The following is a 27758-nucleotide window of genomic DNA, read 5'->3' as shown; positions in this document are numbered from 1 at the left end:
CAGCACCCTGGTCAACAGGAAAAGTAAATGCTGGGGTTTTCCAGCGGTGGGGGCCCCGGGGGCACAGGTGCCCTGCATCCTGGGAGCCAGGACGCCGCTGCCCAGCTTGAGGTCAGGGGCCTGGCACCACAGCCAAGCAGTACCTCAGGGCCTGCAGGGTGGCCTCTGTCCCCCAAACCAGGCAGCTGGGATGGGACACTCAGAATGTCTCCATCCTGGAGTCTTGGGAGGACCAGGAGTGGTGGAGGAACACCGCCTCCTCCGCTTGAGCAGCGTGGGAGCACCGCACACTCCAACGTGTGACGGGCCTTCACGAAGGGCGGTGACCGAGCGGAGAGGGGTGGACGGCTGGGAGGAGGGGTGGACAGGACGCACAGCAGGCCTGCGGTGACCGAGTGGAGAGGGGTGGACGGCTGGGAGGAGGGGTGGACGGGACGCACAGCAGGCCTGCGGTGACCGAGCGGAGAGGGGTGGACGGCTGGGAGGAGGGGTGGACGGGACGCACAGCAAGCCTGTGGTGACCGAGCGGAGAGGGGTGGACAGGACGCACAGCAAGCCTGCGGTGACCGAGCGGAGAGGGGTGGACGGCTGGGAGGAGGGGTGGACGGGACGCACAGCAGGCCTGCGGTGACCGAGTGGAGAGGGGTGGACGGCTGGGAGGAGGGGTGGACGGGACGCACAGTAGGCCTGCGGTGACCGAGTGGAGAGGGGTGGATGGCTGGGAGGAGGGGTGGACAGGACGCATAGCAGGCCTGCGGCCATGGCGGGAGCCGAGGGCTAGCGCGTCCTCAGGCAGCTGATGGTGGAGGCTCCTGGCCGTGATGCTGTCCACGTTCCCAGGCTTCCGACCACCTTCCCTCGTCTGCCCTGCCTCTCACGGTCCCCAGGTGGAGCCTCAGGCAAGGGCTGTCCTGAGTTCCCCGTGCCTTGCACAGTTGACTGAAGGTGGGCGACGTTAGACAGTGCCTGGACGTTAGGAGGAGAGAGCGTGGGTAGACTCGGGTAGGGTGGCCTGTCCGTGGGAGGCAGACTCACTGACAGTGTCGGCTGTCTCCCTTGAGGGGGGCTTTCTCCCCGTGAGGAAGGCCCCCACAAAGAGGAAAACACAGTCAGGAGATGCACACTTGCTCATACAGCTCACACACCCGTGTGTGCACGTGCTTGGGCAAGCACACACACAGGCCCACGCCACACGCCCCTCTCCCCTGCCTCCCAGGTGGGCTTCTGAAAGAAGCTGTTCTTGGGGTGGCCATGCTCACCCTGAGCCTGGGAGGGCCAGCCTCGCGTCCCTTCCTGCCACATCTTACCAGGGATGATCGTTTAAAAAGCAGGTCCGGCTTCAAGGCCCCACGCCCGCCTCGCTCCCCGTCACTCTGTGCCTTGAGCCCGCTCCCAGGCTTCAGCTGGGCTCTCTCCATCAGCCCATGTACCCCACTTTCAGGCTTGGGTTCTCTTCACCTGTCCGCCCCTCGGGGGCCGACAGCTGCCCATGGCCCTCTGTCCCTGCCATTTCCTCCTTCCCGCCCCTCTTTCCGGTCGCATCGCTGTCATCTGCTGGGTCCTGGAGGGATTGTGGTTCAGAGGTAGGTCTCGCGGCTGACAGGCCAAGGAAAGGTTTCTGCAGTGAGGAGCCCAGGCTGGTGATGCTAGGGTGCCGCGGACCGCACCGAGCTGCTGCACCAGGACAGGAGGAGAGGCCCCGGCTGAGCCCCCGCCCGGTCACCGTGTCCACAGGCAGCGCCTGGACCTGATGCGGGAGATGTACGACCGGGCTGCAGAGGTGCCCTCCAGCGTCGTGGAGGACTGCGACAACGTGGTGACCGGCGGAGACCCCTTCTACGACCGCTTCCCCTGGTTCCGGCTGGTGGGCAGGTGTGCCTCTCCCCTCCCCCACAGAGCAGTGGAAGGGGGCGGGGCGGGGCGGGGCGGGGCGGGCCTCCTCCTGGGACCCAGACCCACTGCTGCCCCAGCTCCGGCCTGAGAAAGGGGCCCCTCCTGTCTTTGTCCTCACTCCACCTGAGCTGCCCGCACACTCCTCCCCACGCACCGGGGCCATCATTCCAGGGGCCCAGACGCTGCCGCCCACATCTCTGGGCCACATGTGTGAGTGTGTGACAGCGTACAGCTGCCAGGGCCGCTGGTGGCCTTTGGTGGAGACGTGGGCCAGGGCTGTGTCACCCAGGCTGCAGGGTGCGGTCCTCCCGCGTGGACTCCGGCCCGTGGTCTGCACCCAGGCCCTCTCTCTACCGTGACAGTCTGAGGCCTCCACGTGGCCGCCCGGCAAGCCTTGGGTGGCTGATGGGCGCTCACGCCCGTCGGAGCCCCCCAGCCAGCCACGTCTGTGACGTGGCCCTGGGAACGGGCTTCTCACGTTTCAAAGCTGCATTCTCAGAGGCGTGAGGGTGTGGTTTTACACAGAAGCTCCTGCCGCGCCGTCCTCGAGCCGTCCTCGAGCCGCTGTGTTAACTTCTCTCTGTCTTGTCGCACTCACCCCAGCTCAGTCATCTCTGGCTGCAAAGGCTACCCTCTTCTCAACACATGCATGAGCCAGCGCATGGCTACTCTCACCCCCTCCCCCACCTTCTCGAGCCCCGACTCCGACACCACCACCGAGCCTGCCGAGGAGCAGAGCGTGGGGGAGGAGGAGGAGGAGGAGGAGGAGGAGGAGGAGGACCTGGAGGACGACGTCTTTCGGGAGCACGCGCAGTGCGACGGCCGGGACCCGTTTTACGACCGGCCCCCCCTGTTCAGTTTTGTGGGAAGGTTGGTGAGGTTGAGGCATGCTGGGGAGGAGCCAGCTCTTTGCGCAGGAGCACTGCTGTGGCACGATCCGGTGTCAGGGCCACCCGGACCCTCCAGGACAGGCAGGCTAGGGACCGGCCTCGAGGAGCCCGAGGGAGCTGGGCTGCCCCCACGGTGGGGCCTGTGCCGCCCTGCAGAGGGTTCCTCCCCCAGCCAGGAGGTCTGCATCCAGCTGCACAATGGGCAAGGGCAGCAGAGCGCAGCCCTGCAGAGAGGATATGACCGTGGCTCAGTTGCTCCCGATGAGGGCCTAGTGGGTGTGTGAGGGGTGAGCAGGGTGCCCGGCCTTCGTCCTGGGGGTGAGCGTCGTCCCCGCAAGGTGGAACCTGCCCCTCTGCTGTAGTCTGTGGAGAAGCAGGCAGCGAGTGTGCGCTGTGCACTACACTCAGGGAAAAGGAGCAGGACTTCCAAGGCTTTGGGGGCAGGGGAGGCTGCGTCTCCCATACCCATCTGGTTCAGGGGCCTGGCAGGCCCTCCTGCCACCCGAAGGGTGAAGATGGCTTCGTCTCTCTAGCCTCCCCCATCTCTGGCGAGAAATGGGGCATGTGGCCCCACGCTGTCAGACATGCCTTGCGGAGAAGAGCCGGCCGCTGGGTCTCCTGGGTCAGGAGGTGGAAGGAGGGGCAGAAAGAAGTAGCCACTGAACTGTAGAAACGGAATGGGGTGTAGGGGCATCTCCCTCTGGAAACAGCAGCAGCTACAAAGTCTTCCTGTGTGGAAAGGCGGAAGACAGTTTCATAGCTGCCGTTCTTAGTTTTGAGATTGCACTCTTGGGCTAGGATGATGGAAGTTTCCCTGGGTCTTGGCCTTGGGTTCCAGTACTGGAATCTGAAGGCTGGGATGGACCCCTGCAGGTGAAGAGTTTCCGGGGCCCGCCTTCCTTGGTAGTGGAAGTGATGGCATGAGATTCCCCCTCCCCCAAGCTGAGAAGGCAGCCCGCTCCGTGCCTGCCGTGGACTTGCTCTGACTAGTTTTCCCCGACTGTCTCCGCTGGTATTAGGAGTGTTGAGTTGGCCAGGGGACACAGGTGGGCAGCGTCCCCCTGAACACACCCCGCTCTGCGGGCCCCAGGCCGGCTCCACAGGCTTCCTCCAGCAAGGCCCCCAGGCCTCCCGCGCCTGCCGGGCCCTGGGAGTGGCTCCGGGTGCCAGGTAGGCGGGGGTGAGGACAGGCAGGGAGGGGTGAGTGGGAGAAACGGGGCGCGGGCTCTGCAGCCTCACAGAAAGAGCTGGGTCCTTCCAACCTTGTTCCCCCTCGTGGACTGGAGATTTCACCAAAGTACCCAGCAGACCAAATGCCACCTGCGCGCGGCCCGGCCCCTGCCGTGGCGCGGTCTGTAAAGGGCTGCGTGCGGCGGTACCCTGACCTTTTGGTTTGGCAAGAATTGGCTTTTCCCGCACAGCAGCTGCGCAGGCCAGCCCGGGGGAGACCCCGCTGCCGATTTTCCTTTCATCCTCTCGGAAGCTGCTGGCTCTCTCAAAGCTTAAGCAGAAGTAGGGTGCCACTGTGGTCCCCTGGGGAAGGGCTTCCCGTCCCGGCATGTGTCTCTGCACCTCACCAATCTGTGGTTAGCACGCCTCCTCCCTCCCGCCCCGCCAGCCTCACCGCGCTCCCCCCCAACCCTCCCCTCCCCTCCCCTCCCCGGCCATTTCAGTCTGCTTCAAGGTGCTCTGGACTTCGGGCCAGAGCCAGGGGCACCTCCCCTCCTCCAGGGTCAGGCCGTCCAGGGCCTCTGCTGGTGGCGCTCGGGTGCCTGTGGCCTGGGGTGGTGGAGGGTGTGGCGTCTGTGGCCCAGACTGAGGGAGTGAGCCGGGGTCTCTGGGAAAGGTGCTTCCAAAAGGGAGACGGGGGGCAAGAGGGGTGGGTGGGTGCGACATTGCAGAGAGGAGGGGGAGAGGGGTGCCGGGGGAGGGTCCCAGGAGGGAGCCAGCCGGGGGAGGGGCGTGTCACCAGGAGCAGCGTCCGGCACGGGTGGACGTATGCTGGCCGGTAGGAGGTGGAGCGCGGGTCAGCCCATGAGGCCCTGGGTGCCCTCAGCTCTCGCCAGGGCCTCATGTCTAGGCTGCCCACCTGTCTTTGTCCAGGGCCTGTGGAAGGTGTTTCTTCCATCTGAGTGGGTGTGGTGTGGCTAGGATTGTGTCACAGCACCTCGGGGGGCAGGCACTGGTGTCAGGTGACACGGGCAGAAGCGCAAGGCTGCAGACGTAACCCTTAGCCCCATACTCCTGGCTGTGCTGGTGTGTCCTCTGGCAGAGGGAGCTCAGGCCTGCCTTGCAGCCCCCCGAGGCTGCTGCTGCTGCTGGGCGGGTAAGTTCTGGACCCTTCTGGCTCAGTGAATCTGTTGCTGTTGCCAAGTGGACTGAGGCTGGGTTGTGGGGGAGATGGAGGGACCTTTGACCTTTGCCTTCTCCGACACTTAACGCCAGAGCTTCAGCTCCCACCTAGTGAGGGAGCCAGGTCAGAAGGCGCACCTGCCCAGAGCTGCAGGTGTCGAGATGCGGAGGCTTTGGACGCAGATCCCAGGGGTCTTTTCCACTGTCCAGCCCGTGGGGCCTTCGGGAACAGCCTGAGGTGTGGATGTGGGTCCTGGCGAACCAGTGCTCTGACAGGGAAGTTCTCAAAGGCCAAGACAGAATGACCTCCCGGGGAGGCATCAGGCAGGCGGGCACAGTGAAGCCGGCCGAGGGCCTGCCCGCAGGCCACGGATCCCCTCTGGCCCTGCTGCCAGCCCTGGCCACCTTCTGCTTTCTTTGTGCCTCCGACTGCATACAGCATCTCATCAGCTCTTACACACCATCTTAGACCCTAGATCTGCTTTAGTACCCCTAAGAGAGGAGGGGACAGTTAGCTGAACTGAGACATACTGCAGCTAAGTCACATCTGAAGACCTACCTCCAGGTGCTGGGGATCCCACAGTGCATCCCACGTTGCCTCCAGGTGCTGGGGATCCCACAGTGCATCCCACGTTGCCTCCAGGTGCTGGGGATCCCACAGTGCATCCCACGTTGCCTCCAGGTGCTGGGGATCCCACAGTGCATCCCACGTTGCCTCCAGGTGCTGGGGATCCCACAGTGCATCCCACGTTGCCTCCAGGTGCTGGGGATCCCACAGTGTGCCCCATACCTCCTCGCCACGAAGCTAACCACTTCTCTGTATTTCTCAGTCTCTTTTGTGTGTATGTGCGTGCGCACGCGTGTGTGCGTGCGTGCGTATACACGTGCTTGAACTCAGGTCCTCGCTCCCTGAGCACTTTTTTTCAAGGCTCTACCACTTGAGCCATATCTCTGCTTCCAGTTTGTTAGTAGATAAGAGTTTTGCGCACTTTTCTGCCTGGGTTGGCTTTGACCCTCAGTCCTGGGATCTCGGCCTCCCGAGTGGTTCAGACTGCAGGTGTGAGCACTGGAGCCTGGCTGGGTCCGTTGTGTTCACAGCAGGTTGCTTGAGGCTTAGGACACGAGGACCCTGGGCCAGTCTGATCTGCAGGAACATGAGCTGGGGGGGGGGTCTGCTCGGGGTGGAGCGGAAGGGGCTGTGGCGGGGGGGGGGTCTGCTCGGGGTGGAGCGGAAGGGGGGGGGCGGGGGGGGTCTGCTCGGGGTGGAGCGGAAGGGGGTGGGGCGGGGCCTGCTCAGCACCTGGGCTGTGGGAAAGTGGGCGTGCCTCCTGCTGAGCCTGGCTCTGCGGCCAGAGCAGGGCCTTCCTCTTCTCTCAGCTGACCTCCATACCGCTCAAACCCCTGGGACCTGGCCTTTGGGGGTTGGTGGGAGAGGATCAGACAGGGTCCTGGGAGCTTCCTGTCAGGGGTCCCTGGAAGCCCACAACCCTTCCAAACCACTGAGGACAGGTCTGGGCAGCGGCAGGACCTGGGCCCCACTGCCTCTGAGCCTTCTGGGAGACAGCAGGGGCCGGAATGGGCCTTTGAGCTTCAGGCTGGGTGCCCAGGCAGCCTGTGTTGTCTGGGTCCCGGGACATCCACACCCCCAGGGTGGCTGTGGCAGAGCCCACTGCTGAGAAAAGCAGGGCCCTGGATGGACAGCCGGAGAGGCCCAGGGCCCTGGATGGACAGCCGGAGAGGCCCAGGGCTCCGAGGCAGACAGCCCACCACACCACACTGCCGGCCTACTGGAGATGTTTTCTGGAAACAATCATGAAACCCCTTGTGTGTAGGAGGGCTTACTGAAAGCAAGAGATTTTTTATGGATTGACTAAGCCAAAAGACCAAGGGCTGCTGGGGAGAGGTCTGGACCAGAAGAAGGGAATGAGGGGCTGCTGCATGGGAGGACGGAGTCAGTCTAGGTATCCGAGATGCCGCTGGCCCCCGAGGCCAGTCAGGGCTAAGCCTGTGGGAACGGTGGAGACAGCTGGGCCGCCGTGGGCCTCCTGGGACTTGGGCATCCCGCAAGAATTTGGGGTGTCACTGAGGGTATAGCAGCCTCTTGTGGCCAGTGCCCTGGACCTGTGGGAATGGAAGAGGGGCGGGTGGTGGAGAGACACCCACAGGGCCTCCCAGGAGCTCCTGAGGCGGAGCTGCTAGCGTGTGGGCGGGGCCTGTGCGTGTGTGTGTGTGTGTGTGTGTGTGTGTGTGTGTGTGTGTGTGTGTGTGTGTCCTCCACTTGGGGCACGGGGCTGGTACTGACCCTGGGAGAGCTGGCTTGACCTAGGTGACCACATAGCTCCACCAGCCAAGTTTCTATGTGCATGTGTAGAAGGAACTTAGGAATTGAGCTGTTCCACGGGGGCCAGTGCAGGTCGGCCCGTGAGCGGTGGAGATCAGCATGTCCCAGCGGCCCTGTCCCCCAGTCCTTGAAGCAGGCTGAAACCCTCCTCAGCGATTCTTTTCTCAGATGGCCCTGTCTGGGCGGAGCTGGGCTGTGCCTCTGCTTGTGAGGCCTGCTCCCTCCTCTGTGTCTCCACCTCCTCCTGTCTTCTCTGAGCACAGAAGACCGCGCGGCCTCCTCGTCACCCCGTGCCTGCACCCCGCTTGCCTGTGCTGCCTCAGCCCCGGCTGGTCGGTGGCTTCGCTCGGCTTTGCAGCTTCGCGTCGTGTCGTGCGCGGGCTGTGCTGTCACTGTCACCACGCAGAGTGCGCGCCGAGGGCCGCCCGTAACCACAGCCCCTGCCCCCCGCAGGGCCTTCGTGTACCTGAGCAACCTGCTGTATCCCGTGCCGCTGGTGCACCGCGTGGCCATTGTCAGCGAGAAGGGCGAGGTGAAGGGCTTCCTCCGAGTGGCCGTGCAGGCCATCTCAGGTGCGGGCTGGGCCAGGAGGGCGCGTGTACATGCAGGCTGGGGCAGGGATGGATTCTCCAGGTGTCCTCACGTGGTCTGTGTGAGGCTAGCCCCGTCCGGGCCCCTCAGTGTCCTCACGTGGTCTGTGTGAGGCTAGCCCCGTCCGGGCCCCTCAGCCACTCTGGAGCCAGTGTGAACTAGTTTTGTCTTCCTATCCCGCGATGGCCTGAAGGTGGGCGTGGTGTGTCCCAGGTTGTGTTTGGGAAATGCGGCTGGATGAGGCCCGGGGATGCAGTCTGACCCACACTGGTCTCTGAGACGTTAGAAGACAGCTGGGTTCCTGCGTTTCGGGTGACACCTACTGTTCCCTTGTCTGTTCCTACTGTTCCTGCCTGTCTCATGGCCGTGGACCGAGGCCAGATTGCCGAGCCCACTGGAGCAGGCCCTGGCCGGCACTGAGGACTGCTCGTCAGCCCTCTGGGGCTTCGGGCCATGCTCGGGGTAACAGAGTCTGGAACCAAATCGGGCCACTTGGAGCAGAGGCCCAGCTGTCTCACTGAGGGAAAGCCATCTGCACTGTGTGGAGGAAGAGGGGGTGGTGAGAGTTAGAGGAGTCACTGATGGGGTCCTGGTGGCTTCACACAGTACTGGTGACGACACCAGTGGGGTCCATGTGGCTCTGCCCAGGGCGGTGGAGCGGTAGGAGCCCTCGGCTCTACCTGAGCATCCTTGTGGTTGTGAGAGATGGGCGAGGCAGGGCGTGTGGCTCCCGTGGAGGAAGCACAGGCTGGGGCTGGCGCAGCACCCCGGCCAGCGCAGGCTGATGGTGCTCCCTGGCCGTTACTGATGGCTGGCAGTGTTGGCTGCCTGGAATACAGGCGGGAGTGGCTGACCGTCCCGCCCCGGACCCTGTTCTGGTCCTCAGGCCTGCTGCTTGTCTCCACCCCGCTGGAGGACAAGCTGGGCCCGACTGCTTACGTATTCCCTTCTGCAGCTGATGAAGAGGCCCCTGACTATGGCTCTGGTGTCCGCCAATCTGGAACCGCTAAAATCTCCTTTGATGACCAGCATTTCGAAAAGGTACTTGCTGTTCAAGGTCTGTTCTTCACACCGCCATGGTGCCTCCAGGGCCTGGGGTCCCCTGGTAGGGTCTCCAGTGAGTTCTGCTGGGTTCTTCACTTATTCGTGCACGGGCCTGCCCTCCCCCTGCCCCCTGCCCCCTGCCCTCTGCCTCCTGCCTCCCGTCCCCTGCGTTCCAGAACACCACCACTAGGACCACCCTGGGGCCTTGCCTGGCTCTCAGGAGGGCACAGAGCTGGAAGCAGTAGATCTCAGGACAGATACCCCAATCTCGATCCTCTCTTGGGTCGGATCCTTACAGGACATTGCGTTTCCACACCCCTGTCTGCCTTCCCACCTGAAAGACCTAGACAGGCCCCACAGAGGCCGCCCATCTCTGGCCCTCTTGGAGGGACCAGGAATGAGACTTCCTAGGCTGTCTGAGGAGGAAATGGGGGCTGAGCCCCTGCCAGGCTCGGGGCCTCCTCGTCTTGGGCTCTCCTGGCCCTGCCTACATGGCTGCTTACCACTAGGGAATGCCCAGGAGGAGAGCGTTCTCCCATGTCCTGCCCTAGCAGGGGGCAGCACAAAACCTTTCCCACCCCTGTGCCTCCTTGTGCTCAGGCACCTCCCCCGAGGTGGCTTGCACCTCAGGTCACCTGCACAGGTCAGAAGGGGCCTGTCGCGGCAGGGGAGACCGAGTCCTAGGAGGCGGTGTCCCACGCGGGGTGAGAGCAGGCTTGGAGCCAGGCTCCCTGCAGGTCCTGGGCTGGTTGCACCGCTCCTCTGTGGACCCATGACCCAGTGGCCTTCCTGACTCGTGTCCCACGCAGTTCCAGTCTGAGTCCTGCCCTGGGGTGGGCATGTCACGCTCGGGGACCTCCCAGGAGGAGCTGCGCATCGTGGAAGGTCAGGGCCAGGGAGCCGATGCTGGACCCTCGGCTGACGAAGTCAACAACAACACTTGCTCCGGTAGGCAACCCCCCCCCCACCGGCTCGGGACGTGGGATGCATGAGACCAGGGCACCAGCTCCCAGCTTGAAGGGAGTGTGGCCTGGAGTGTGGCCTAGAGCCCCTGCCCCCTCCACAGCCGTGCCGCCCGAGGGTCTCCTGGACAGCCCTGAGAAGGCTGCTCTGGAGGGGCCACTGGACTCCACCCTGGACCACCTCCGCCTGGGCAGCACCTTCACCTTCCGAGTGACCGTCCTGCAGGCGTCCAGCATCTCTGCTGAATACGCAGACATCTTCTGCCAGTTCAAGTGAGCCCTGCGGTCTGTGCCCGAGGCTGAGGGGAGGCGGTGGCTCTGCTCGCTCACCTGTGAGGCGTGTGGTCAGCCGGGCGGTATCGGGGGCTCATGCTGGCCCACGGGACCCGGGTTCTGCCTGGGCCCAATCCTGTCTCCAAGTGACATCTCCCTGCAGCTTCATCCACCGTCATGACGAAGCCTTCTCCACCGAGCCACTGAAGAATACCGGCAGGGGCCCTCCGCTCGGCTTCTACCACGTTCAGAACGTATGTCTGCCCCCCCCCCCCGCCCGCCACATTGAGGCTCTGCATCCTTCATTCGTTCTGTTCTGAACCAGCCTGTGCCAGGCTTTGCCTGCCCCAGGACAAGAGCGCTGGTGCTGTGGTGGTTGTGGGAGCTGCAGCTAGGGCCTTCGATGTTGAAAAAATGGGGGATCCTTGGCAGATAGAGACGGGGGTGTTCAGTGAGGTCGTGACCAGGGTGTGTCCTGAGGTCTCCAAGGCCCCTGACCTGGGTTTCAGGGCTAGGGAGGAAGAGAACACACGGAGGGCCACAGGGCATCAATCCTGAGCAGCCAGGGGAGCTGCGACCGTGAGGGCTGGGCTGTCAGGAGCAGAGAGCGGGGGCCTCGAGCCTTCAGTGGAGCAGCCTTCAGGATGGGAGAGGCGCAGGCTGGGACAGAAGCACCGCAGACGGGGCTGTGCAGTGGAAGCTTTGCTGCAGAGCTGGACGGTCAAGGTCAAATCATTCTGGAGCTCCGTGGTCAGTCACCCATCAGCAGGGCTGGTTCCTTGACTGACCTCCCCTTGGCTTTTAGAAGACTACCTCTTACATGCACTCGACGGCCGCCTGCCCGTGTGTCTGCCCAGTCCCCCTTCTCCGAGGACCAGAGCCTGGGGATGGCCGCACAGGAGCTGGGGGTGGGGACACAAGTCAGTCTGTGTAACCTGGCAGGCTGCTGAGGCCACGCCGGCCTCGGCCTCCTTCCTGGACTCTGTTCCGGAAAGGCAACTGAGTCGTGTGGCCCCGTCTGTCCTGGAGACATTAGCCGAGAGCTGGCTGCGGGCACCTGGCCTGGTCTGGCTTGGGAGCAGAGGCCAAGGTGGTCAGGGGTAGGAGAGGACCGTTGTTCCCACAGGAGCAGAGGGTGGGCCCAGAGTGATTGGTTCTGTGTGGAGAGGGAGCACTTTCTGATGAGACTCTCCTCCCCCTGTCCAGATCGCAGTGGAGGTGACCAAGTCCTTCGTCGAGTACATCAAGAGCCAGCCCATCGTGTTTGAGGTGTTTGGTCACTACCAGCAGCACCCGTTCCCGCCTCTCTGCAAGGACGTGCTCAGGTCAGCCTTCCCTGCCCCTCGGCGCTCCTGTCCGTCAGTCCTCGAGCTGCTAAGCCCTGTGTCCCAGCGGCCACCCCTCTGGTGGGTCCCCCCACAAGACTGAGCAGGGGTTCAGAACCCCAGCCTTCGCCTAGGCGTGGGCGGGGTTCCGGGAGGCTGGCTGGGCTGGACCTCAAGAAGGGGTTCTGCTGACAGCTGCCTGCTCCCATCTCTCTGGCCTTCCTGCAGCTCTGACGCCTCCCCAGCTGCCGCGCAGGACCCGGGCTGTGGATGTCCGGTGGTCAGGGGGATGGCAGGGGCTCTGCCTGCCCCCTGCTGAATAGAGAGGTTCAGCCCAGGGTCTCTGAGCTGGGAACCAGAGCTCGGCCCACCTTGTTTCCTGTGGGGTGGAGCCAGGGTGCTGAGGGGGGGTCCTGCCATCCAGGCTGGTCCAGGGCCCAGTAGGAACCAAGAAGGTAGGGTCAGGGTCGGGGCCCATGTCTGCCCTGCCCTGGCCACCTGCTCCACCAGCACCCTGCGGTTACCAGCCCTTTGAGTCCTCTCACGCAGGCCTCCTCTCCCCACAGCCCCCTGAGACCCTCACGCCGGCACTTTCCTCGGGTCATGCCGCTGTCCAAGCCAGGTAGGCAGGGCTCCCTGTGTCCATCCAAGCAGTGTGATGTCGGTGCTGTGGGTGCAGGTGTGGGGCCCGGGTCTACACACCGAGGATGCTGTCAGCAGGGGCCTCCAGCCCACACGGGAGAGATCTTTGGAGCCACAGTGGCAGGAGCATGAGGGAGGCAGGGTGTTGTAATGGGTCCCAGGAGCTGCTGGCAAGGAGGGCACAGAAGCTGTCAGTCAGGAGCAGGACATAAGTGGCAGGCGGGGGAGGGTTGAGGCCAGGAGAAGGTATGGGGCTGGCCTTGGGACACGACACGCCTGGACTGGTGTATTAGCTGTGGCCAAGCGCATCTGGGAGACAGAGGGGCAGCTCGGGCTTGTGCGGGGGTTGAGCCTTAGTGTCTGCGTCTGCTGCCTTGCTGGGTCTCTGATTTTCAGCCACGGCCCTACTTAAGAGACCATGCCCAGGTTTTAAGGCCATGTGAGCCTCTCGCTTGGGTAGTGGAGAACATGTCTCCTGCATCTGAACTTGGGTGACGCAAGGACCAAGTGTGTCCTGGCTGTAGGCGGGATTGGGGGGGGGGGGGGGCGTCTCTGGAGAGAAGATGCCCGTCCAGCCTCTGAAGCCCTCCCATGTGATTAGCCAGGTCTCTGCCACCATGCATGTCTCCTGTCCCCCTAGTGCCTGCCACCAAGCTCAGCACTCTGACACGGCCCAGCCCTGGGCCTTGCCACTGCAAATATGACCTGCTGGTCTACTTCGAGATCTGCGAGCTGGAAGCCAACGGCGAGTGAGTGGCACCTCCTGTGCGACGGGCCGGGGGGGCCTCCGTGCGTGCGCGACACGCCAGGCCGGGGGGGCCTCCGTGCGCGACAGGCCAGGCGGGTATGGCCTCCGTGCACGACAGGCCAGGCGGGTGGGGCCTCCGTGCACGACAGGCCAGGCCGGGGGGGGGGGGGGGGGGCCTCCGTGCGTGAGCGACAGGCCAGGCCGGGGGGGCCTCCGTGCGCGACAGGCCAGGCCGGGGGGGCCTCCGTTCGCGACAGGCCAGGCCGGGCCTCGGGCTGGTGGAGTGCGAGGAGGGGGCCCTCAGGCTGGGGGGCTGGACCTTGGAACTAAACTTCTGGGCTCCTGGCTCCCAGCGGATCTTTCCAGGTGCCTTCTGCACCACATATGGACCAGAGAAGCAGAACCCTCTGCCCCCAGGGCTGGGTTCAGGCAGACACACAGTAGCTAGTGGCCCATAGACACACAGTAGCTAGTGGCCCATAGACACACAGTAGCTAGTGGCCCATAGACACACAGTAGCTAGTGGCCCATAGACACACAGTAGCTAGTGGCCCATAGACACCCAGTGGCCCATGAGGCTGAGCCCTGGCTCAGCTGTGCATTGGGATGGGCTGAAGGTGGTGGGTGGTGGGGTACAGAGCATGACCAAGGGGCCCCTGAGTGAAGACCTGAACATGATAGGAATCAGCCCAGGTTCCACAAGGGCAGCCTAGGGCCATTGTGGCCCACTGATGCCCAGGGAGCACCGGAGCCCACAGTGTCTGGGAAGGAGTGGGAGAGAAGGAGCAAGGGAGGCCCTAGTAGGGCTGGGCCTCACAACGGGAGCCCAGAGGGCCGGCCTTGTCCCATGGACACCTCCTAGAGGGCAGGGCCTTGTCCTCACTGGACACCTCCTAGAGGGCAGGGCCTTGTCCTCACTGGACACCTCCTAGAGGGCAGGTCTTGTCCCATGGACACCTCCCGGAGGGCCGGGCCTTGTCCTGCTGGACACCTCCCAGAGGGCCAGTCTTGTCCCATGGACACCTCCCAGAGGGCTGGGCCTTGTCCTCACTGGACACCTCCTGGAGGGCCAGTCTTGTCCCATGGACACCTCCTGGAGGGCCAGGCCTTGTCTTGGGGTCCCTGGACACCTCCTAGAGGGCAGGTCTTGGGTAGACAGGGGTTGAGGTGCCATGGGGCTCCCTAGGCCTAACTGACACATCTCCCTGTGCCGAGCTGTCTGCTGTTACCCACCTCTGCCCCTACCTGCCCTGGGCCTGGGGAGGGCCCCATCTCTTGCCCTTGTTTTTTCCAGTTACATCCCTGCCATGGTGGACCACCGTGGGGGCATGCCGTGCATGGGAACCTTCCTCCTCCACCAGGTGTGACGCCCTCCCACCCTACCTTGCTCTCTGCCTCCCCCGCCTGCACCCTCTCCCTGGGTCCCTGGTGCCATCCCGCCTCTCCTCTCCCGGTGCATGCAGGGCATCCAGAGACGGATAACCGTGACACTGCTGCATGAGACCGGAAGCCACATACGCTGGAAGGAAGTGCGCGAGCTGGTCGTGGGTGAGCGCGGTGGGCGGGGCTCCCTGGGGCTGGTCGTGGGTGAGCGCGGTGGGCGGGGCTCCCTGGGGCTGGTCCTGGGTGAGTGCGGTGGGCGGGGCTCCCTCGGGATGGGCTGGTCGTGGGTGAGTGCGGTGGGCGGGGCTCCCTCGGGCTGGTCCTGGGTGAGCGTGGTGGACGGGGCTCCCTCGGGATGGGCTGGTCCTGGGTGAGTGCGGTGGACGGGGCTCCCTCGGGCTGGTCCTGGGTGAGTGCGGTGGGCGGGGCTCCCTCGGGATGGTCCTGGGTGAGTGCGGTGGGCGGGGCTCCCTCAGGATGGGCTGGTCCTGGGTGAGTACGGTGGGCGGGGCTCCCTCGGGATGGGCTGGTCGTGGGTGAGCGCGGTGGGCGGGGCTCCCTCGGGCTGGTCCTGGGTGAGTGCGGTGGGCGGGGCTCCCTCGGGCTGGTCCTGGGTGAATGCGGTGGGCGGAGCTCCCTCGGGCTGGGCTGGTCGTGGGTGAGTGCGGTGGGCGGGGCTCCCTCGGGATGGGCTGGTCCTGGGTGAGCGTGGTGGACGGGGCTCCCTCGGGATGGGCTGGTCCTGGGTGAGTGCGGTGGGCGGGGCTCCCTCGGGCTGGTCCTGGGTGAGTGCGGTGGGCGGGGCTCCCTCGGGCTGGTCGTGGGTGAGCGCGGTGGACGGGGCTCCCTTGGGATGGGCTGGTCCTGGGTGAGTGCGGTGGACGGGGCTCCCTCGGGATGGGCTGGTCCTGGGTGAGTGCGGTGGGCGGGGCTCCCTCAGGATGGGCTGGTCCTGGGTGAGTACGGTGGGCGGGGCTCCCTCGGGATGGTCCTGGGTGAGTGCGGTGGGCGGGGCTCCCTCGGGCTGGTCCTGGGTGAATGCGGTGGGCGGGGCTCCCTCAGGATGGGCTGGTCCTGGGTGAGTACGGTGGGCGGAGCTCCCTCGGGATGGGCTGGTCCTGGGTGAGTGCGGTGGGCGGGGCTCCCTCGGGCTGGGCTGGTCGTGGGTGAGTGCGGTGGGCGGGGCTCCCTCGGGATGGGCTGGTCCTGGGTGAGTGCGGTGGGCGGGGCTCCCTCGGGATGGGCTGGTCCTGGGTGAGTGCGGTGGGCGGGGCTCCCTCAGGCTGGGCTGGTCGTTGGTGAGTGCGGTGGGCGGGGCTCCCTCCGGCTGGGCTGGTCCTGGGTGAGCGCGGTGGGCGGGGCTCCCTCGGGATGGGCTGGTCCTGGGTGAGTGCGGTGGGCGGGGCTCCTTTGGGATGGTCGTGGGTGAGTGCGGTGGGCGGGGCTCCCTCGGGATGGGCTGGTCGTGGGTGAGCGCCGTGGGCGGGGCTCCCTCGGGATGGGCTGGTCCTGGGTGAGCGCGGTGGGCGGGGCTCCCTCGGGATGGGCTGGTCCTGGGTGAGTGCGGTGGGCGGGGCTCCCTCGGGATGGGCTGCTTGTTAGGAAGAGCACGGACTCTGCCAGATGCCTGAATTCCAGCCACAGCTCTCCCCTCATGCTGTGTGGCCCTGTGTAAGTCATAAAACCCTTCTGTGCCTCTTCCTGTCTCCCGAAAACAAGAGGATTGGATCCAGGTGACAACGCCCAGATTTCCATTTAATCTGTGTTAAGGTCCTAGGGCTGCTGGGACAAAGCACCAGAAAACGGGGTTGTTTGAACCAGTAGAAATGTGTCATGTCCCACTTCTGGAGGCCAGAGGTTCAAAGTCAAGAGCCAGCAAGGCACGCTCAGGCCCATCTGGTCTCCCGGCTCTGCCCTGGCCTTTCCCGGAGGTCACCCTCCTTCAGGTGGCTGCTCCAGCCTTGTGCCCACAGTGCCACCACCTCCAGCGTGGCCCCAGGAGCACCCGTCTCCACGTGAGGCTGTACTTGGAGGCTCTGGGCCAGGCCTCCCGTAGCTCTTAGGGGTGCACGGCTCATCCAGTCCCCAGCACGGGTCTTAGGGGCAGGCTGAACGCTGGTCTGTCACACTTTCCTCTGCGAGGGTAGGCAGAGACGCAGACGGGTGGCCATCCCAATGTGTGGTTCAGCAAGGGCCTGTCCCCTGACTGGAGCTGAGGACTGGCCCCCAGGAATCTCCACCCAGTCCCCGGTGACCTGGTGTCTAGGCAGCGTGGGGAAATAGGGATCAAGTCCCAGGGAGCAGGGCTGCGGTTAGGGAAGTCCAGGGACACTGGGACAAACCTCTCACTTGATAAGCTCTGTGTCTGCTTTTCATGAGTCAGAAAAAGATGGAAAGAAGTGGACAAACCCTCCTGTGGCCTTGAATTTGAGAGTGAGTCAGGTCAAAGATAGAGGCCAGGGCTGGGAAGGTGGCTCAGCGGTAGCGCGCTTGCCTAGCATGCACAAAGCCTTGGGTTCGAGTCCACATACACAGAAAAGGATGGGAGTGGTGCTGTGGCTCAGTTGGTAGAGCACCTGAGCAAAAAGAAGCTGAGGAACAGTGCTCAGGTCCTGAGTGAGTTCAAGAGGCCAAGTCCAACTCCAACACTGGGCTTCTGCTTGGGGAGCACTGGAGGAGCCGCTGATGCCCAGGGTGGGGTTTGCGCAGAGGACTGCGCCTCTTCACCCCATGTGACCCGAGACAGCCCCAGCCCCCCTCACTGTGTACCCCTCTTCCTGTAGGGGCAGGGACGCAGAGAATAAGGGTGGCCCTGGCATGAACACCCAGGCCCGGCACAGGTGGGCCCCTGCTTCCATCTCAGCCTGACTGGGAACCCTCACCCCCCACCCCCGTCAGACCATAGCCAAAGCGCTCTGCAGAGGCCCGGTCCTGGGACTGAGGTCCTGCTCTGAGCAGGTTCTCTCCTCTGTGAGCGCCCCGGGTCCCGGAGGGCCCAGCATGGAGAGGGGGCTCGTTGGAGAACCTTACACAACTTCCTCCCTCAACCCAAGTGCTGCAAAGATGTGGTCAGAGTTCCAGGAACCGGGCAGAGCCTGGAGTATGCAACCAGATCCTGACTGTGGCAGGCAGGGGGACTGGCCCTCACAGGCTGACGTCTGGGAAATGGTCTCTGTCTGTCTCTCCCTGTCTCTCTCTCTCTGCTCCTTTGAATGAGCAGATCTCACAGCTGCAGATGGACCACAAATGCAGGCATTTCTGGCTCTGCCGGAATGGTTGGTGCCAGGAGCGCCTGTGGCAGGCAGAGTGCTTCTTTCTTCCATTCCTGTTACTTTAAGCATAGAAAAGGAACATCTTCTCGTCTTGCGGGCGGGAAGGCCTGTGTTTCTAGGCTGGGCATCCTACAGGAGGAGCACAGGAGAGGGGACTGTCCAGAGCCACATGGGACGCAGCCCAGCCTCGCTGTCAGCCTGGTGCTTTCCCCCACGTGGCACATGGCGCTGTCAGACTCCACTAGCTACCCAGGCTTCCCCCGAGGATGCAGTGACCCCAAGCTACTGCGGCCTCCTGAGAAATGACCTGCAGTTGTTGGCTTTTCTGCAGGACGAATCCGAAACACTCCAGAAACCGACGAGTCCCTGATTGACCCCAATATCTTGTCTCTGAACATCCTGTCCTCCGGATATGTCCACCCAGCCCAGGATGACCGGTAAGTCCCCAGCTCCCTGGAGGCAGGCCTAGGTCAGCACCCAGCCCACCATGACCTCCACCGGCCCAGCCTCCTGTTCCGTGTCCAGCTGCAGAGCTTTCCTGCCCTCCTTCCTGAGACTTGAGGGGATGGCTGCAGGCGCGGAGGCCCATGGCCTCCAGGTTCCTCACTTGATTGAGTGTCCTCCACCTCTGAGTCCTCCGCTGTGTCACTCTGTCACCTCGCTGGGTCCAGGCCTTGGGAGGCAGGTGCTGTGGGCAGGTTGTCTGGTGGCGTGGCTGGTGTTTAGTAAGCAGGCCTGTGCGTCCAGGGACCACACCGCTAGGGGCACTAGAGATGGGACAGTTCAGAGGCTCATGGAGCTGGAGGGCTGAGGTCCTACGCGTTGTTGGCCCCAGGCTGCTCGTCACTGGGCTGTTTCTCCCCTGGTCCCAGGGCACTGCCAGCTCACTTGCATCCAGACACTGGAGATGTTTCTGGAAACCCTGCTGGGGTTTGCCGGTGGGTGGATGTGAGAGGCCTCACCAGCAGCTGCAGGCACTTTGAGGACCGCCCTGCGCGGGCGGGGAGGGTATCCAGCTGGGAGTATGCAAGTGTCCAGCAGTGTGAAGACACTGCTCTCCAGGGCTGGGGGCGGGGGGAGCAGGAGGGGGCTCTGAGTCCCAGCTGGCTTCACCTGGCACAGACAGAAGCCGAGAGCTGATGCTTGGCTCTGGACGGAGCCTGGAGCCTGAGCAGGGACTGTTGGGACAGTTTGTGCTTGGAGCGGGGTGAAGGACAGAGGGCTCTGAGGGAGCATCTGTCCTTCCAGCTCCTGAGCCCAGACAGCTGGGCAAAGGGGCCTCCCCTCCCAGCACCCCAGTCACACAGGACGCTTCCCTTGGGGCAGCCAGACGGGCCAGGGAGGTGCTGGGCTGCGGTGGGTGGAGGCCAGGATGTGCCTCCGCCCTCACCCTCCACTCTTGGGGCACTGTCCAGAGGTGGGGGCCTGCCCGCGGGCCGGGGGCTCCCATCCAAGAGCGGAAGGAGAGGCAGGCTGGAGAGAAGGACCCGCGCTCCGACAGGCACAGAGAAAGCCTGGCCCCTGTCGCGGCGCTGCCTCGGGCTGGCTGCGGAGCCCGAGTCAGGTGCTGCCCACGGGGCGACGCCTGGGCCTGGACCACGGAGGGAAGTGTGGGGTCGGAGGGCCTGCCCGCCCCGCAGCGCTGGAGCCCAGGAATGGCCTCATTCCCCACCCCTACACGCACACCTGAGCCCCCCTTTGGGCAGTTCCTAGAATATGGGGACCAGAAGGAGGGTGTGGGTGCCCCTGGGGCCTCCTTCCCCACTGCCTCCGTGCACTTAGCCTTGTTTCTGGAGTCTTCTTGCTCCGCTAGCCAGCCCGAGCGCCGAGGGGCTCCCTGGGGGTCCTTGGGCCTGGCCAAGCCGAGCGAGACAGCCGCTCGTGGATGGACCTGGGCAGGGGGCTTCGAGGCTTGTCTCTGTGCTGCCCGGTGCAGCCTCAGTGCCCAGAGGTCCAGAACTGCCTCTGCTTCTTGCTGTTCCCCGCGAGCTGTGAGAAATGAGGGTCCCTGCGTGGGTTTGAGGCCCCGGGTCCAGGAGGAAGTTACAGACCCAGCCCCGGACGCTCAGGCCTGGCGCCTGCCCGTGCCAGTGCAGCCCCAGATCTCATACTGCTCCTCGCTGCGGCCTCCTGCCTGGGGCCCCGGGGGCCTTGGCTTCCTGTTTGGTCTGATGGCTGACATCCTGGGTGCCTGTAGTGAGGGCTGCTCGGAGGCCGGCCTCCCCCACGAAGGCTGTGGGGCTCGGGACCCCTCCCTGTCCTGCCTTGGGCTGCTCGTGTGCTTTGCCTTGACCTGGGCCTCCACCTCCTGCTCTAGGTTCGTTGCTTTGCAGCCTCCATACCCCACCGTGGGCTGCCAGCCCCGTGGCTGCCCCGCTGCCCCCGCTGCTGCCCGCTGCCCCCTGCTGCCCGCTGCCCGGCCCCACGGCCCTCACTAACGTGTGGTTGTTTGTGTTTTGCAGGCAGTTTCTTGATTCGGACATACCTAGGTACCATTTGTGTCCCTTGATTTTATCTCAGCCTTTGCCTCCCTCCTCTTCCCGGTGCCCCACAGCCCTGGGGAGTTGATTTCCAGCTTCGATCAACTCCTCGTAAACTTGCACACCTTTACCTCCTGGTTCTCCCTCTATTTCATTTCCTTGGAACTTGTTTTTTTTTCTTTCCCTTGCCGCATCCCTATTCTCTTGGCTGAGTCTCTCCCTCCCTCCTTGCCTTCCTCCCTCCTGATTTTGGCTGCTTTTGTAGTCTCCTGCCTCCGCAGACGCTGCTGGCCACCCCTCCCGCCCCAGCCTTGCCACCTGTGCTGACCCCACTGCCTGACAGGGCGGCCGGGCTTCTTGGCGTGCAGGCTGGCTGGCAGCTGCCTGGGCCGCCCCGGCTCACGAGGCCCGGTTGTTCCCTGTGAAGGGCGGGAGCAGGCAGAGCTAGGAGCACAGGGTGGGCCAGGCAGTACCCACACCAGGAGCCGCTTGCTCCCCAGCCGGCGGCCACGAGCCCTGGGCTGGCCAAGCCAGGAGAGGGACCATGCTTCATCCCACTGCCCGCCCTTTGAGAATGACACGCAGTGAATTCATGGACTCACGTCCGCCTTGGGTGCTTGGCCCCACCAGGGGAGAACGCGCCTCCTTCCCTCGGGCTTGAAGGAGGCCCCTGCCCACACCAGCTCCGGGCAGGAGCTCGGTGACCGCCAGTCCGAGGATCCAGACGCCCTCCCGGGGAGGCGTGGGTCTGCTCTGTGGAGTCCCTGGGGGATGGGGCCGGGCGTCGTCGCGGTCACCTTGTAGTCCAGCCTTCTTGAATCACAAACGTTTCCGTTTAACAGTTGGGGTGCCTGTCCCCATCCTGGTTGGGTCCCGGGGGAGGCGGGTGCAGCTGTGTCTGCCAGCTCGTGGCTGCGGTGGGTCATACAGATGGTGGCCGCAATAGTGGCCCGGGGCTGTCTGCTGTGACCGGGCAGAGGCCTCAGACACCTGCAGGGCTGTGGCAGTCCCTCCAGTATCCTAGACGGGTGCACATGTGCACCTGTGTGGACGCGCAAACCCTTCCGAGGGCTGCTGCGGCCCTGGGCTGTGTGAAGCAAAGGTGGTGGCCGTGCCTGAGCAGGAAGCACGGGCAGGCCCAGAGCACAGAGGGGCGGTCTGCTGTGGTCCTGGGGGCGGGCAGCTGGACTCCGCTCTTCTCCCCGCTGCCATCTCCCGGCACCTGCAGCTTCCCAGCGCACTGACCGGATCTCAGGAGGGCGCAGCAGGAGCCGAGTCGTAGCATGGCAGGCTGGTACCAGGGGTTCTACGGTTTGGTCGTGTTTGGGTTCCATGATCTCTGTCTGAGGGTTCTGCTCCCAGAGAAACCCTGGGTACAAAAACCCGGGACTTTCAGGAAGGTTCCGGATGAAGCAGGAAATGGCAGTGGGAGGGGAGAGGGAGCTGGCCTCCATCTCCCTGGCCTCCTTCCTCCGCCCCAGGCCACATTAGGCACTTGCCCTGGGACCTGGCAGGGAGCTAGGGGGGGCTGGCCCTCTCGTGGCCACCTGGGCGGGCTGGCCCTCTGGTGACCACCTGGGGGAAGGCTGGCCCTCTGGTGGCCACCTGCCCTCCTCGTACCAGTCCAGAGCTTGTCAGCCCCCACGGGCAGCCGAGCCCAGGACCTGGCCTTCAAGCAGAGGCCTCCCTCAGAGGAAGATGGGGGCCTCAGTCTTGGACTTGGGGCTCCTCACTGGGCCCAGTTCTTCAGAGCAGAGGTCCACCGTCAGGCAGTACCTCCCAATGAGTGGGTTGGAAGGAATGTCTCCCGAGACACGGGAGGGGAGGGGCTACAGCCATGCTGAGGGCTCGGGCAGCCTGGGGGAGTCACTGCTGATTGTGGCAGTGTGGACAAGTGGCAGAACCTTCTGGAATGTAATTCTCTTCCCCCTAAGGATGAGAACAGCAGGTGCTGTGGTGGCTGAGGTGGGTGAGATGGTGGGAAAGGCTGCCGCCCAGGCCTGCCCACAAGATCCGGAGTTGTGCTGTGCTGTGGCTGCTGCCCAGTTCTCGCCAGCCTGGCGTTATCCTAACAGCCATTTTGCTCAGTGGTCGCACACTACACAGTTGGCAGAGGAGTGGACGAGATGAGGGCTATGGCGTGGTGGGCTACGCTGGCTCAAGATTCGGTCACTCTCTGTCCCTTGTCTGGGGCCGTTTGCCGCTGCCCTGGGGGACAGAAGGGTCCGCGGGCCGTTGAAGCTGTGGCTTCCTTCTCAGACGCCCGTGGCAGGCTGAAGAGCAGCTCCATCCAGGCTCCCCTCCCACGCTGGGCTCAGGAGTGCCAGCGTGCCTGGGCCTCCCAACCTCGGGGAGGGCCGAGGGGCAGCTTGCATGGCCCGCTGTGAGTCAGAGCTAGCACCTGTGACTCCTCAGACGTCTGTCCTGGGAACCACACGGGTGGGGTTCTGGAAGCACCAGGCTCACCCCACTGCAGACAGCAACAGCATTCTTGTTTTTCTCTTTTTGTCAGTGGTGGGTCTTGAATTCGGTCTGGGTACTGGCTCTGAGTATTTCAGCTCAAGGCGAATGTTGTACCACTTGAGCCACTCTACCACATCCGGTTTTCTGTGATTAATTGGAGATGAGTCTCGTGGATTTTCCTGGCCCGGGCTGGCTTTGAACTGCAGTCCTCAGAAATCAACCTCCTTAGTAGCTAGGATGACAGGCGTGAGCCACCAGCGCCCGGCCCAACAGCATTCTTGTCCTGGGACAGAGCCGAGTGAGACAGGCAGCCTGCGGGGCCCGGGCAGTGAGGCCCTGGACTGCACAGAGCAGAGGCGGGGGTGGCCAGCCTGCTGGGTGGGTGATGTCACAGGATGGAGCAGCCAGCTGTGTTGGGAGCAAGACGTTCCTGAGCACGGGGGGAGGGGGGGCCTGGGGGTGGCAGCGGTTGGGCCAGGCCAGTCCCTACTGCTGCCTCTGGTCGGTGTTTTGCTAAAAGCAGGTCTGGTCGCCAGCTCCTCTTCCGTGGACAGCGGCCTCCCACGCCGGCCTTCAGATGTGGGTTGTTGGGGCCATGGAGGGAAGGTTGGCTCTTGATGAGGGCTAGCGGCCAGCTCTGGCCACCTGCGGATGCAGCCACAGTGCCTGTCAGGGGAAGCCTGTTTTCCTAGGTGCCTGGCAGTCCACGCAGGTCTGGTAGGAGCCGGGTATGGCTCTTTTGCGCTGCCTGGTGACTCTCATCCCAACCTGGGCCAAAATCCAAGAGGTTTCCAGAACAGGGGCAACACCCCTGCCTCCAGCTGTTCTTCTGACCTGCCCTCCCAGAGTTCACCCTTCCCCACCTCAGTCTCCTGAATGTGGGCTGCTGAGCTGGACTTCACGATCCCAGGGGAAACATTAGGTGCTTCAGTTTCCTGCTTCCCCATGGGACAGAGCCTGGGGCGGTACAGCTCAGGCCTGGGGGCTGCCCACAGTTGATCCTGATGTAGCTGGGAAGGCAGGCCAGGGTTGGTCAGACCCAGGCCAAAGGTGCGAGGAAGGGCTCAGGCAGTGCTCGCGAGCACGGGGCCACGTGTGCCACGTCTTCTGTGCGTGTTGCTGCAGCTGCTTGGCCTGCGCAATGTCTGTGTGATTTTCCATTCTAGGAGAGGACTCGGCCGCTCTGATCTCTGGTCTGTCCTAGTCTGACTGCTCGAGCTGCGCCTGGCATCAGAGCCTAGGGCATTCCTGAATTTAGTGCCTTTTCTAGAAACGTACTTCCTGGGCATCGTGAGCTTCTGGCATCACGTGGCTTGAGCTCAGGGTTTGATCTTCACGTGCTGGTAAAGGGCAGCGCTGCCGCGGAGCGCGGGTCCCGCGGCATGCTGGGTGAGGGTGCAGAGGCAGGAGGAAGGGTCGCATTCTGACACAGTCCTTGGACAGGTGGGGTCGCGGTGGTGTGTCCGTCCCCCCCGGCGCTCCTTGCCCACCGTGGCAGTGGCCTCCACGCTGCCCGTGGCTCCGTGGCCTCTGCTCTGTCAGGCCGGTGTGCTGAGGGCTCTTCCCTATGGGTCTCCAGGGCTGACATGCTGATCCTTTCATTAGGGCACGTGTGTTCTCTCGGCTGGGCCCCAGGCTCTGTGAGCGGCCTCTCCAGGACCAGGTACAGAGGTGTGCTTCCTGGGCCCCCAGTGCCCAGCACCAAGTGCACCACGGCCCTGCAAGCCAGGCAGGCCAACACGTGGTCTCAGTTTACAAACATGGGGCCAAGGGACACTGCCCAGGTCCGCTGGCGCTGTCAGGCAGGACTGGGGTGGAGGGGTGCCCCACGGCCCTCAGTGCTCACACTCTCCAGGAGGCTGGCCCTGCTTGAGCACCGGGCCTGCAGGTCCCACCGCTGAATTCAGGGGTCCTGTTCATGGACCTCTGAGGGCAGCTCAGCTCCCAACCACGAAGAAGAGCCAGGCCTGCAGGTCCCCACTAGCTCAGGCTGGCCGGGAAGGAGCCTTGCTGACCAGCCTGTCACCAGAAGGGCTCCGTGTCACCTCCCTGGGCTCTGCTTTCTGCAGCCTCGAGCTTCCCGGCCCTCTCTTCAGAATAGGGCTCTGGGAAGGAAGGGGAGCAGGCAGGAGCTCAGGACAGGCCGGCCCGCAGTGGAGGCCAGACCCCGCCCTGGGCTCCCGCCAGGGAACAGGTGGACTTGGAAGATCTGAAAGGTGGAGAGGTCGCAGAGCCAGGGCCGAGGCTCTGCAGGCCCAGCTCGGGTCCTTGTGTTTCTGACCCAGAATCTGCATCCAGTAGGTCTCCCAGAGGCCCTGTGCCCAGCCTGGGCCACATGTCTGGTCTGCTCACTGCCTCCTAACGGTTGAGTCCATTGGGGTCGCTATCAGCAAATGTGGAGGCCGGGTGCCTGCAGGGGCAACCAGCACACAGGGCCCGCAGATCTGAGCTCACTCACAGCATGGGGGTCCAGGGTGGACTCGGGACCCCCAGCACTCACCCTGGGGCTCCCCACGGTGGGTGAGGTGTCTACCCCCAGGTCCCTGGGCCTTCGTGCTGCTCTGTGCCTCGGAGGTGCTGGTTTTCAGGTGTAGCGGGTCTTCTGGGGGTCGCCCTTCCCTTTCCCTCCCCCCACATTGTCCCATGTGGGTCTTGGGGTACTGCCTGGAGCACCAGGTCTGTGACTGTAGAGCCCTGGCTGGTGTGGTCCGGAGCCCTGTGTGCGCTGCTCCCATCCCTTCAGAAGGGACCTGAGGAGAGCGTTACGGATGCCCGTGCCACACTCGGCCTTGCGCCATCCGGGCAGTGGCTGCAGACCTGGGTCCAGCAGAGCCCCCTCCCACCGCCTGCACCCCCTGAGGAGACCCCTCCCCCAGCTCTCAGGTTGGTTTCAGCTTTGGGGTCTCTCGTGAAGGCCCCGGAGGCAGGTTTCTCTCTCACCAGGCCGGCCGGGGTCTGGCTGCCCCCTCTCCAGATGTCCCTAGGACGGGATGGGGTGCCGGGGCCCTGGGCTGGAGGGCCGGTTGGGGCACGTAGATGGGTGTCCTGTCCACACGCCCTTCAGGCACCGGGGGCCTTGGGGCCCACACGGGCCTCACCAGGCGTTGGCTTAGAGCTGGCGCCACCAGCTCCCGGCTCTCCTCCTGGTCCCGTAGCTGCTTAGTCTGAGGCGGGGGCCGCGATCACTCACTGTCCACTCGTGACCTGCCCCCCCGACGGTTCCTGAGGGCAGCATGGGGCGCTGGCTCCAGCCCCCCCCAGACTGGGCCCTCTGCAGCCCTGGGGTGGGGCGGTGTGCAGCGGCACCCGACCGGCGTGCGGCCGCCTCTGACGTCTCCCTCTCTTCTGTGTGTGCGTGTGTCTGGCTGCCTCCCTTAGCGTTTCCTTCGGAAATGACACTAGGTACAGACGCCACCCCGCCCCTGCTGGCTCGTTCTCCGCTGTCTGTCCCTTCTTCCCCGACGTCTGCCTGTCCTGTGCCCTGTGCTGTGTCCCCGCCCCGGTGGCTTCGTCCCCTGCCCTGTGCCCGCTGCCCCCCCTGGACTCTACGCGGCGGCCCTGTCTGGCCGCTCCGCCTGTTGGCCTTGCCCCTTTGCCCTGGGCTGCGTCCTGCGGGAGGCAGGGTGGCAGGGCCCTGGGAGCCCGCTCTGTGCTCGGCGGGGGCCTGCTCTGCGGGGCACGCCGCGGCCCTCTGTCCGTGGGGAGCACCCTGCCCCCGCTGTGACTGAGGATGCTTGGATGGGAGCTCGCTCCAGGACCAGCGGGCTGTGGACGGGGACAAAGTTCCCCGGAGTGAGCACCCGCCCTAGGAAGGGGTGGGGGGAGTGGGCAGCAGCTCCTGGGGGACCGTGAGGGGTGGGGCATGGTGGCGGCAAGGTCCCGGCTTCCTGGCCCTGGCAGGCCTCTCTGGGCTGGAGACCAGTGGCAGGACAGCCTGGGGGCCAGGACGCACCCTGGGGGCGGCTTCCACTCCAAGCATCCTCCCCCAGGGCCTTCCTCTGGGGTGGGGGGGGGGGTGAGTTGGTTCATGAAGGGGAGGGGCCCAGCGTTGGGGCAGACCCAGGAAGGTCCTCTTCAGGCCTGGAGGGACTGTGAGACTCCTTGCTCAGACTAAGGCTGAGGTGGGACAGGAAGCGGCCCTGCCCTCCTCCCCCTCCCCCTCCCCGCCTGCCCTCCCCCCCTCCCCGCCTGCCCTCCCCCCCCTCCGCCTGCCTTCCTCCCCCTCCCCGCCTGCCCTCCTCCCCCTCTCCCTCCCCGCCTGCCCTCCCCCCCTGCCCTCCTCCCCCTCCCCCTCCCCGCCTGCCCTCTTCCCCCTCTCCCTCCCCGCCTGCCCTCCCCCCCTCCCCGCCTGCCCTCCTCCCCCTCCCCGCCTGCCCTCCTCCCCCTCCCCGCCTGCCCTCCCCCCTCCCCGTCTGCCCTCCTCCCCCTCCCCGCCTGCCCTCCTCCCCCTCCCCGCCTGCCCTCCTCCCCCTCCCCGCCTGCCCTCCCCCCCTCCCCGCCTGCCCTCCCCCCCTCCCCGCCTGCCCTCCTCCCCCCTCCCCGCCTGCCCTCCCCCCCTCCCCGCCTGCCCTCCTCCCCCTCCCCGCCTGCCCTCCTCCCCCTCCCCGCCTCTCCCACTTTGTGCATCCTAGTTAGCCCTCCATGTCTCCTCCTCCCCCTCCCCGGCCTCCAGTCCTCCCTTGGGAGCTGGGAGAACTGGAGTTCACAGGGGTGGCCACTGAGGGGCGGGCACGCATGGCCCGGCCGGTGTGCAGGGCCTGGTGTCCCCTGGGTGCCGGCGCCCTGTCCCCGCCCTCTACTCCAGTAGCTCCCTCTGTCTGTCTGAATGTGTGTGTCCCTGCTGGAGGCAGCCCCACACATTGTCTTTTACTTTGTCTGCTTCCTTCCAGGACTTTCTACCAGTTTGAGGCAGCGTGGGACAGCTCCATGCACAACTCCCTGCTGCTGAACCGCGTCACACCGTACCGGGAGAAGATCTACATGACCTTGTCTGCCTACATCGAGGCAAGGCACTGGGTCCTGGGCACCCCCAGAAGCCGGGGGGGGGGCAGTGAGGTTCCCGTGAGCTCTGGGCCCTCTGGGGTGGCTGTGGGGGTGGG

At 64.7% G+C, this 27758-nt stretch overlaps 1 protein-coding gene across 4 annotated transcripts in view; it reads left to right on the top strand.

Annotated features, from left to right (window-relative positions):
• Window positions 1-27758, top strand: part of Kif1a (kinesin family member 1A) — a 74718-nt gene that overhangs the window by 32716 nt on the left and 14244 nt on the right. Inside the window, exons 24-38 of one of the 4 annotated variants that reach the window (XM_042689050.1) lie at window positions 1735-1872; window positions 2497-2763; window positions 7930-8048; window positions 9023-9108; window positions 9921-10059; window positions 10178-10346; window positions 10510-10600; window positions 11553-11671; window positions 12238-12293; window positions 12954-13062; window positions 14356-14422; window positions 14525-14609; window positions 18048-18153; window positions 20179-20205; window positions 27549-27663. In XM_042689050.1, coding sequence (XP_042544984.1) covers window positions 1735-1872; window positions 2497-2763; window positions 7930-8048; window positions 9023-9108; window positions 9921-10059; window positions 10178-10346; window positions 10510-10600; window positions 11553-11671; window positions 12238-12293; window positions 12954-13062; window positions 14356-14422; window positions 14525-14609; window positions 18048-18153; window positions 20179-20205; window positions 27549-27663 — 1693 coding nt within the window. The remainder of the gene's footprint in view (window positions 1-1734; window positions 1873-2496; window positions 2764-7929; window positions 8049-9022; window positions 9109-9920; window positions 10060-10177; window positions 10347-10509; window positions 10601-11552; window positions 11672-12237; window positions 12294-12953; window positions 13063-14355; window positions 14423-14524; window positions 14610-18047; window positions 18154-20178; window positions 20206-27548; window positions 27664-27758) is intronic. The other 3 variants (XM_042689052.1, XM_042689051.1, XM_042689053.1) reach the window with 3 other exon arrangements.

This window comes from Dipodomys spectabilis, unplaced genomic scaffold (assembly GCF_019054845.1).
Source record: "Dipodomys spectabilis isolate Male_0828 unplaced genomic scaffold, ASM1905484v1 ptg000124l, whole genome shotgun sequence".
In the NCBI taxonomy this organism is placed as follows: domain Eukaryota; kingdom Metazoa; phylum Chordata; class Mammalia; order Rodentia; family Heteromyidae; genus Dipodomys; species Dipodomys spectabilis.
Note: the sequence above shows the minus strand (reverse complement) of the source record. Positions and strands in the feature narration are given on the sequence as shown.